Here is an 11,348-nt window from a genome sequence, read left to right on the forward strand (position 1 = left end):
CATGCTGCAAATGGTCATAAAAAGTCATAAGTTACTTTTTTTCAATGCCGTTGTAACTTCAAATGGTCACAAAATAATGGTAGTAAGTAAGTCAAGGACCATTTGTAGTGACACTACACCCGTTAGCCTGAACTGTTGAGCAAGGGCCAATGTCTGCCTGCCTGCTTACCTATCAATCACACCCATTGAGTATCGCATCTAAGTGACTCTGGGCACTTTAGAATAAAAACATAAAAAGGGGTATAAACACACACATACAGCAGAGTTAAAACTGAATTAAGAACAAAGTTAAAATAAAATATTATAAGTTAAAAAAAAGACAGATAGCGTATCCTCACATTACCAGCCACCCCAGGGTCTCATATCATTTTGATCTCAATACCCTTTGTCCAATCCAATAGTTACCTTCAAATCAAGCAAAGCTCTGTTGAGGCAAGCAGTTTTCCCAGTGCCAGGGGCTCCAGATATATAAAGGCTTCCAGGCTTCTTCCTGCAGACATGTTCCAGGAGAAATCCTTGCAGGACACCTGTTTCTTTTTCCCTTGCAAGCAATTGGTCTGGAACAGCTGTATGAAGAAAACTCTTTGCCTGTTGATAATAGGTGCCTGTATTAAAACAAACAGCTATCATAAGACAAAAACATGTCTTGGCACAGTAGTTGAAGGTATTATGATTTCTAGAAAAAGAAATCATAAGAGGTAAAGTTTTGCTATTAAACTAGCTGTATATACTTTTAACTGAGTTCTTGTTAATAATGAAATAGATTGCTCAATTCTTAACAGATTAAGCAAGACAAATATTACAGTACATTTTGTCTGTTTGATACTGTTAATATATTATGTTGACTTTCTAACACTGTCTGCAGCTGTAAGATCAGTGACACGGGATTCTATAAATAAATGTGATCAATGAAGAGGAAAAATCCACTGCATGCCCAGCAAATTTATTCTAACTTTTGGTGCAGGGAATTTAGGGCTTGTGGATACGTTATGAATTTGGGGAATGCTTGTTAAACATCAAAATAAAATGGCTACCATGATGAAATGACCGGGGGGGGGGATCACACGAGTTATTATTATATCATCACGATGTATTTTTTAGAAAATATGTTATAAAATAACTAAGAAGATATGTTTATACATTGAATATTCTTTACCTTATTAAAATGTCCTTTCCATTGAGAGGCAAACTATTTGGCAAATCTCCAAATAGTATTTTCATTTTTTTCTAGTACTTTTTATAAATAGGAAGATTAATATTAAATTGTATTCTTCCATACACAACCCCAGTATCAATGCTAATTTAAAGTTCTAAAAGTCAATCCTCTCAAAACAACTCCTATTCTAATAACCCATTTCTTCTCTTTCACTCTCACCATTCCATGCACATAACCACTTCTAATTCGTCCATCATATTCATAATCCTTTTTCCGCCCTACCAGTTGCTCCTCACTCTTTTTCTTTTCGTTTTAATTCGCTGGCTTCCCAGTTTCAACCTTTCAAAGTAATCTACCCATTTTACCTTGGAAAAGTATACTTTTTGTTACTATTTTCATAGTAGTTCATTGCTTGTTATTTTTGGTTGAGTTACCTGGAAAGTAGAGGACTTTCATCCTTTTTTATTTTTCTGAAGAATGCTCAGGGCCACACGGGTGTCATAGAAATATTTGATGAGGAAAAGCAAAATGATAGATTGGCTATAGGTTAAAAAAATCATCAGCCAATTCAAACAAAATTTAGAAATATCATTTTAGAAGCACCCAATGCTTTGGCAGATGTTAATGCAGGGGTGTCCAAACTTGGCAACTTTAAGACTTGTGGACTTCAACTCCCAGAATTCTGGGAGTTGAAGTCCACAAGTCTTAAAGTTGCCAAGTTTGGACACCCCTGAGTTAATGTAATGTCTTTTAAGGACTCATTATTGATGACTAAGGATGGTTGACCTTATTTCAAGTATTCTAGCAATCATATCTGAACTAAAAATCTGAAGGTTCAAATGAGTTCATTCAGCTATAATTTGTGATGCTATTTTTAACAGAAAACCAAATCTTTTTCACATTATTGTGTTGGTTCCTAAATAAAATCACCTTAGAATTTCATTTACTTGTGACAAGAGTCACGCTTAGTCTTCCCATTCTATACAATAATAGAAATAATATGGAAATATAAATATTATTTTTATTTTTGTAAAACTTCTACATTGAATTTGTTTTGATGCTTGTTTCTTTTTGCTTCTACTATAGCGGGTGATTGGTTATTTTTGTTGTTTTTTAAATTGTTGTTAACCGCCCCAAGTCGCTTTCTTGATAGGCAGCTGTATAAATGGAATGACTAAATAAATAAAATAATATAGAACAGAATGATTTTTTTTAATACTGAAGTTCCCTGCAAAAAGGCAGATTAAAACAATAGGTCCTACCATTCTTACATACCTTCTGGCTTAAACAGCTGAGTTCGTACTCGCTCTTTTTTAAGAGAGTAATACTTCATACTAGTAGGTGTTTCTTTGCTCCTTTGTACTGGAGACTGAACCAAACTGCTGAACTTGGTGGGAGTCCTGGAGCCTGAATGTTCATCGAAGAGTAAAGTCTTGGCCCTGGGGGAAGTTGCTGGAAAGCTGTTTTCTTTTTTACTCTGCTTGGTTGGGGTACAAGGTAATAAGTGGGCAAAATTGCAAAGATTATCATCACCTAGCAGAAACAAAGAGACAGTACAGAAAATAAATTTAAGAAAAATTTAGGTGAAATTCAGACATTTACAAAGATACTTCTTTAAAAAGTTGTCCTTTTATTCAAGGTCTCATTTTGAGACACACAAGGTTATCTTTTTAAAATAGTACAATCTCAGAGAATATGTGGAGCTCTGAGGAAACCTTTTGTTGTGAACTTTTTAATGATTCACTCTTATTAATTCATTACTTGAATTTATAATTTTAAAAAAGTTGAAACTCAGTTCTTTGTAAATATATCTATTCATAGAAATGTCATTACAACTAATTTTCTCCAGTATTGTCCAAGAGATTTATTAATTCATTTTGTATAAATTAGTTATCTAATTTTTAGTTGGGTAACAAAGTTAATTTTTTAGCTGGGTAACAAAGCAGAGCTAGCTATTGTTTTTTTTTATTAAAAGAGTTTTAATAAATTTTACAAATATATCCCCTTCCCCTCCCTTCCCCCCCGACCCCACCCCCCTCCAACCCTCCCTCCCCCCAACCTCCCAGAGCAAAATACAGGATATAAGCATTTAACAATCATACACTAACATAAGCTAACTCTTCTATTGTTAAGCTAACTTTAGATAAATTATAACAATCCTTGTTCTTTCACTCATAAACTAATTGGAATTTCTTAGTCCGATATTTATTTTGGATATATTCAATCCATATTCTCCATTCCAACTTGTATTTCTCATATGAGTGGTCTTTGAGATATGCTGAAATTTTGGCCATCTCTGCTAAGTTTACTACTTTTAACGTCCATTCTTGAATAGTAGGCAACTCTTCCTTCTTCCAGTACTGCACCACCAGCAATCCTGCTGCCGTTGTTAAATTCAGAATCAAATTAGTCTCTATAACTGTACAGTCTGTAATTATCCCTAACAAGAACAGCTGGGGAATGAACTTTATCCTCTTTTTATGAATATTTTGAATAATCCACCACATTTTTATCCAAAATGCTTTAACTTTTTTGCAAGTCCACCATATATGGTAATACGTAGCGTCAGCACAGTCACATCACCGTTTAGGTTGTAAATTCGAATACATACAAGCTAACTTTTTAAGGATCTAAATGCCATCTATAAAACATCTTATAGAAATTCTCTCTCAAGTTTTGAGCTTGCGTAAATTTTACATTTTTTACCCAAATCTTTTCCCATGTTTCCATCATTATTGGTTCTTCAAAGTTTTGTGCCCATTTTATCATACAATCTTTAACTAACCCTCTTCCAGAATCTGTTTCTATCAATATATTATACAACTTTTTAATATGCATTTGACCCTGGTCCCTAATTTGTTTTACCAAACTATCCTCATTTTGCGTAATACCAATATTCTGATCTTTTTTCAATCTAGCCTGTAACTGTCCATACTGAAACCAGGTTTGAATTACCCTTTCCTCTCTTAGTACATTCAAAGGCTTTAGCTGTAGTACACCTCTTTCTATGTTAAGAAGCTCTCTATATGTAATTACATCCTGTTTTTGTTCTATACTTATATTCGCTATTGCGTGTCTGGGCACTACCCACATAGGTATCTTATCATTTAACTTATATTGATATTTTTTCCAGACACGCAGTAGAGCATTCCTTAAAATATGGCTTTTAAAAATCTTGCCCACCTTCTTGTCATATATTAAGTAAGCATGCCAACCGTATACCAAATTATATCCCTCAATATTCAGTATTCTATCCTCTGTTAAATTAATCCAATCGCTAATTGTTGATAAAACTACTGCTTCATAGTATAATTTTAAGTTGGACATTTTTAAACCTCCCCTTTCACGTATATCTTGCATTATTTTAAGTTTTATCTTCGGTTTCTTCCCTGTCCAAACAAAATTATTAATACCTTTCTGCCATTCTTCCAAATTTGCATCTTTTTTGAGTATTGATATCATTTGAAAAAGAACTAGAAACTTGGGCAAAACATTCATTTTTACTGCTGCTCTCCTTCCCAACAAAGACAATTGTAGTTTTTTCCATTTAGTCATCTCTGTCTGTATTTTATGCCATAATGGTTCATAACTATACTTATATAATTTCCCATTTGAGGTTGTAATATGAACTCCTAAATATTTAACTTTTTTTACTATCTCACATCCTGTTACTCTTTCTAATTCTTCTTTTTGATTTATGGTCATATTTTTAACTATCATCTTTGTTTTCCCTAGATTTATTTTAAACCCAGATACTTGACCATATTGATTAATTATATTCATTAAACCTATAGCTGATTTCCCCGGTTGGGTTAAAGTTACAACCAAGTCGTCCGCAAACGCTCGTACTCTATATTCATAATACCTAATCTTAATTCCTTGTAGGTCATCTGACCCACGTATTCTGTTCAACAATAACTCCAAAGCTAGCTATTCTGTTATAATCATTAGGATACAGGACTAGGACATGGGAGATGCAGATTCATCTTAACCCTCAATCACAAAAATTCACTTAGTATTTTTGGGCTAGTATCCTCCTTTCCGTCCAGCCTTCCTAGCAGGGTTATTATGGTAGGGGAAGATGGTTGTGGGAGCTATGCATACTGTCTTAAGCTCCAGGAGGAAAAATGAAATATGAATCTAACAAATCTTAATAGTTGTAAACATTATTCAAAAGATAATATTTAGCATTTTTATTTGTTATGTGCTTAAATCTATACACAGTATGGGACCTAACATTCCCCAGAATAATTGTGTCATAGCCCGTGCTTTTACAGAATTAGAATGCCAAAGAATCGAATAGAAAAGCTTAATTTGTCTAATCTCCCCATTCAACTTGCTCAAATCATATTTTTTTAATAGTCAACTCTGGCTATTTTGGGTTCATATATTTTGGAAATTTTCTATTTATAAGCAATTACATGTAGTCCTTGACTTACAACCACAATTGAGCCCAAAAATTATGTTGCTAAGTGAGAAATTTGTTAAATGAGCTTTGCCCCATTTTACGACTTTTCTTGTCACATTTGTTCAGTGAATCACTGCAGCTATTGAATAACATGGTTGTTAAGTAAATCTGGTTTCCCCATTGAATTTGCTTGTCAGAAGGTTGCAAAAGGGGATCACATGATCCCAGGACACTAAGCATCATAAATATGACCCAGTTCTCAAGCATCCAAACGTAAATGATGTAACTGTGGGGATGTTGCAACAGTCATGTGTAAAAAATGGTTATGTCACTTCTTTTCACTGCTGCAATCACTAAATGCTCTGTTGCAAGTCGAGGACTATCTGTAGTTTGTGAACCCTTTCTATTACTTTAATTTTAAAGAAAATAATCTACACATGCTGATATTCAACATTATGCTAGGATATTTGGGAGGCATAAGGGGAAAAAACTTACCTAGGCGTTTGCGGGGACTGAGAGGTAAGACCTGCTTTGGGGAAGATGGCAAAGAGGTTGGCAATGTTGCTGGATCTAGATGGGAATCCTTCTTTTTCTCTAATGATTTCTGAAGTATCCTGACTGATTTTCGCTTTGGAAAGTCTATAATCTTCTGGCTCTGGGACTGTGACCTGCTACTGGACATGATGGACATACTAGAACCAAACATAGAAAATAATAATAAGTATTCAAACTAAGCAAAGTGTTCTCTAGAAATCTCTAATACTCCACAAATGGTCTATAAGCTAGCTAGACCAAATATTCTTTCTCTGCACATACTTCTTTTCCTACATTAACAAAATCAAAATGGATTAAAGCATAGAATATTCCCCCCCAATAGGGACAGCAAAAACCTTCCCAGTCAGGGTTCCATACCAATTTAAAATTACACATTTTTCTTAATAATATTCAATATTAAGTATTCCACGGTATTGTTCAGTTAAGTGGCAGCATTAATCAAACTTGTCTGATTTCAGAGAAGTGTCAAGCCTGGCTAATACTTGAAAGGGAGACCACAATGAAATCTCAAGACTAGGCGGAGAAATTGAAAAACAATCCTAGAAAACAGTGGCCAACCATTTCCAATCCTGTAAAAGTCCATTGATATATCCACCAGGGATTTTTGCATGACTTGTGGGGGTCTGTTTTATTATCCCACTCTTCTGAGTGTATCTTGGTTCTCAAGTTTAATTATACTTATTCTGCATCCAAAGTTTGATTCTTCATCCCTTGTGTACTTATCCTTCCCTTATTCTTTACTTCCTTTGTACACTTGTTAAATGTAATAAAATCCTAAACATTATCATAAAACATGCACTCATCCTAGTTTTAAATTTTGATCAGATGCCAACTTATTAAATCCATCAAATATTACAAAGATGCATAACATGTCCCATTTGCTGGTTCAAGCTCTAGTGTTGAAATACTTCCAAATACTGAGGTTTCATATAAAGGTATCCGCTAGTAGACAGCATGAGCTAAATGAAAAACAGTAAGAAAAAGTTCTCCCATTTTAATTCTTAGCTTTAAAGCATTGAAATAGCAGTTTGGCTTCATAATGGTCCTAGATACTAACAGATGGACATTCAAAATAAACGTTTAAAACTCTCAACTCTCCAATATATATATTTTACACAGATATTAAAATCATTAAATGAAGCTCTTTCCCAAAGGAAATGAGATGGGCCTTTAAAGGGAGGACAGCTTTTTCTGTGGTAGCAAACAATTTATGGAATTTCCTTCCAATAGTAGTTCAAGTGACACACACATTGGCATCATTTTTTTGCATCAGATGAAGGCCTTTTTATTTATCCACGCTATGCCTATATTTTGAATTTTATGGTACACATTCTTGTTCAAACTGCATTATTTTAGTGTTTACAGTAAATCCAGAGAGCTTTGGCTGTTGGGCAGTTTTAACATTCGTGCTCTCCGGATTACAACCCCCAACATGGCCTTTTCCTCGGATGTTGCAACAACGTGCCCTGAAGGCATCAAGATAAGTAAGGCTGGCTTACTTTTTCATGGAAGGACTTGCATGAGGGAACGGGCAGCCGGCCTCTTCCTACGACATGATATCTGTATCATCTATATATTTTGGATCCCCTCCCCGAATCGCTGCCACTTGACGGAAGGGAAGCGCAGACCTCCTGCCATGCGTTTACCGGGAAAGGTAAGAGGCTTTATTGGCGCGTGTTTCTTAGCGCGGTCTCCCCCAACTTATGCTGTACCCATTCTACCACAACTCCTATCTTTTCTGACAGAATTATCTCCCACGGCCAGTATTTTAAAAAATTGCTACGATGAAACGGGGACTACCGTCCAATATATTTGGGGGCGGCGGGGGGGGGGGGGAGACGCTGGCAGCATGTTCAGGTTTCAAATCCTGCTGATTCTTTCCCACTTACAGAAAGTTCCCCTCCTCAGTCTCTATACCGCCCTTTCCCGACGGAGCCCGAGATCCAGCACCCACCATAAACCGAATCCTTGGAAGCTTGTCGAGTTAGGACACCGGATCGCGTTCGTCGCTCTCTCACCTCTCCCAAGACTGACTGGCGGAATTTCTCCGCGCGCGCTCTTAGCCGTTCGGTCCTGCCGATTGGTTCGATCCGAGCGATGCCGCTCCTTGCCAGCCAATCGCCACTCTTCGCGCCGAACGCCTATTTCCATTGGCCCTGCCCCTTCCACGCCGCTCTCCTCTTCTTGCCGCTCAAACTTGTCCCCCCTCCCTTCTTTTTCCACATTAAAAAAATAATAAAAATAGGGCAGTACAGCCACTCAGGGAGGATCTTCTTTCCCGGTTAAGATAGCAGAAGCAAGCAGCCTTTTACTGAATGCTACTTTAGTAAACAGGACTACAATTCCCATCGAACCTTGCTGCAAAATAAAAGGGAATCAGCTTCGATTAGTCAAAAAATAGCGCGCTCTGCGCAATTTTTTTTCTAGTGGGAAGGAGAATATTCAAAGAAGCCATAGTAGCTAAATTTTTGCGGGTTTTTAATTTCATAAATTGCAGTGCAAATGTCTGGAAGGCTGCGAAAACTATCGAATGTTTTCACTTGGAAGAAAAAAATGCAAAGCAGAGACAATGCTCTCTAGATGTTTAGAACTATAATTTCGATACATGTGAGCAAACTGGCTAATTTATTGTGACAGTTGTAGTCCAAAGCACTTGAGAAGAACTAAATTGATGACGACTTTTAACAACATATAATTCTTGGTTGGTATATCTGTATACATTTCACCCTTTTATGATACCTTTCAAATATAACAGCCTATCTGCCATTTTCACCAATTGCCTGATTTGATACATGAGTTCCATAGGCTATATAAATCTATTTTCAGATTTATTTATTTATTTATTATTCGTATTTATAGACCGCCCCTTCTCCCGAAAGGGACTCGGGGCGGTGTACAGTCACTAAAATGCGTTATAAAATACATACATAAGACAGTTAAATAATTAAATACGTAGGTGGAGGAGGTTGCAAGACTGTATATAGAATAATAAATATAGTACATTAAAAGCTTATTAAAACCCCAAACCCAATTAAAATGAATAAATCCCCGGGAGGTAAAACTAAGAAAGTGCCAGGCCAGCTGATTGAAATAGGTGAGTCTTTAACTTTTGCCGGAAGGAACGGAGGTCGGTGGTAGTTCGAATGTCTGGGGGGAGGTCATTCCAGAGGGTTGGGCCCATCACAGAGAAGGATCTACTCCTAGGTGTCGCCCGCTGGCATTGCCCAGCAGACGGCACCAGGAGGAGCCCCTCTCTGTGTGAGCGAATAGGTTGCAGGGACGTGTGTGGTAGGATGCGATCCTGCAGATACCTAGGTCCTATGCCATGGAGCGCTTTAAAGATGGTAATCAATACCTTGAAACGCACCCGAAAGGCCACAGGTAGCCAGTGCAGCTCGCGCAGGAGAGGTGTTACGTGGGAGTAACGAGTACTTCCCATAATAACCCGCGCGGCTGCGTTCTGAACTAGCTGCAGTCTCCGGATGCGTCCCAAGGGAAGCCCCATGTAGAGGGCATTGCAGTAGTCCAGGCGAGACGTCACCAGCGCATGAGTGACCGTGCGCAAGGCACTCCGGTCCAGTAGGGGGCGCAATTGGCGCACCAGGCGAACCTGGTGGAACGCCCCCCTTGCCACGGCTGCCACATGGTCCTCCATTGACAGCCGGGCATCGAGGAGGACGCCCAAATTGCGCGCCCGCTCCACAGGGGACAGCTGTTCGCCCCCTATGGCCAGCGATGGGGTCAGCTGGCTGAACCGAGGTGCCGGTACCCACAGCCACTCAGTCTTGGAGGGGTTGAGTTTGAGTCTGTTGTCCCCCATCCAGACCCCGACGGGGGTCTGGATTAAAGAAGATTCAAATTTTAGAGTAGCAAGTGCTATTGTTTTAATCAGGATACCTGCCAGAGTTTGATAGGAAACAAATAGGATTTTAAAAATATACAAGTCTTTCTCTTCCAGATGTATCAACGTACTTCTGAAAATAATTTTAATATGGGTACCATTGGGAAATTCATTGTATAGGTAGTCCTCATGTAAAAGTCATAACTGAAACCAACAGTCTCATCATTAAGCAGCACTGTTAAGTGAAACATCACATAATCACAATCTACGAACATCAGTTTTACTTCAATTGTTAAGCAAACCACCTGCGATCATTAAGCATGATATCCCATCTCCACAACTTGCAATTTCTGCTGACTTCCCAGTTGATTTTGCTGGGCAGAAGCTGACTGGAAATGTTACAAGTGGCAATCAGATGACCATGGGATGCTTTTTTCAGCACCATTATAAGTTAGAATGGTCACTGAATGAGGCAGAAGTTAATTGAGGAATATCTATACAATAACAATTTTTTTCTTCAAAAAAGGGGGGGGCAGAAGGAAAAGGGGAGTCATGGCCTACCTACATTTTGACAATGCAATCAGAATAATAAATGAAAATAAAATTAAATATACCATAGCAGAAACTGTATTGTAGAATAGATTATATTAGAAATTGGTCACTGCAAGTAATTCTTACTTTGCTCTTATTTGTTTCCTCAAAAGTCTCCAAAGGCAGGTCATATGAATTTCTTGGGAACTGCTTTTTGAAATCTTTAATAGCACTAAGCCAATAAATAAAAAAATACTTGACATATTCAGTGTGATATGTGCTTCAACAGAAAAAATTGCAGAAACAGTATTTGTATTTGATTAATTTATTAGATCATGGACACAGACTCACTTCTGCATCAGTCAATGCAGCTACAATTTAATAAGAGACAGCACCACTTCCTGTGGTTCAGATACAGTGTCTTATGAAGTAGTGAAATATTAAAAGGAGGCATTATCAAACATAGCCACTAGGGAATAAAAGTAGTATATTTTTCTCCTCCCCGGAAACCAGCCTTTCAGCATATGCTATTTTCACAGGCTATTCTCATCTCAACCGTAGGGAACATGATTGATCTGCATGTTAAAACTAAGATGCTGATTAATGGTACAGATTGAAGAGAAAGAAGGAATGATCTTTCCATTCAGAGCTATGTAATTGTATTGTACATTATGCATTGTACATTATGCATTCGCCCAAATGAGCATTGTTCTAACTTTGTGAGGAGGTTGTACAGTCATCCCTCCTGTTGATTGATACAGTAATTATTGTCCCCTGCAAATGAAAAAGAAAATTGAGAAGCAACAGTTCTTGAAAGATCCCACTAGAAGAGCAATTTAAAAAAAGGATTGTTTATA

At 37.4% G+C, this 11,348-nt stretch overlaps 1 protein-coding gene across 1 annotated transcript in view; it reads right to left on the reverse strand.

The window, feature by feature from the left end:
• The window catches only part of CDC6 (cell division cycle 6), a 32,810-nt gene extending 24,536 nt beyond the window's left edge, over positions 1-8,274 (reverse strand). Inside the window, exons 1-4 of the mRNA XM_081932103.1 lie at positions 8,074-8,274; positions 6,060-6,256; positions 2,432-2,689; positions 406-605 (exon numbers count right to left, since the gene is read on the reverse strand). Coding sequence (XP_081788229.1) covers positions 406-605; positions 2,432-2,689; positions 6,060-6,256; positions 8,074-8,270 — 852 coding nt within the window. The 5' untranslated portion in view covers positions 8,271-8,274. The remainder of the gene's footprint in view (positions 1-405; positions 606-2,431; positions 2,690-6,059; positions 6,257-8,073) is intronic.
• Positions 8,275-11,348: the final 3,074 nt, after the last annotated feature.

Source organism: Natrix helvetica (assembly GCF_964273705.1).
Source record: "Natrix helvetica genome assembly, chromosome: Z".
NCBI lineage: Eukaryota > Metazoa > Chordata > Lepidosauria > Squamata > Natricidae > Natrix > Natrix helvetica.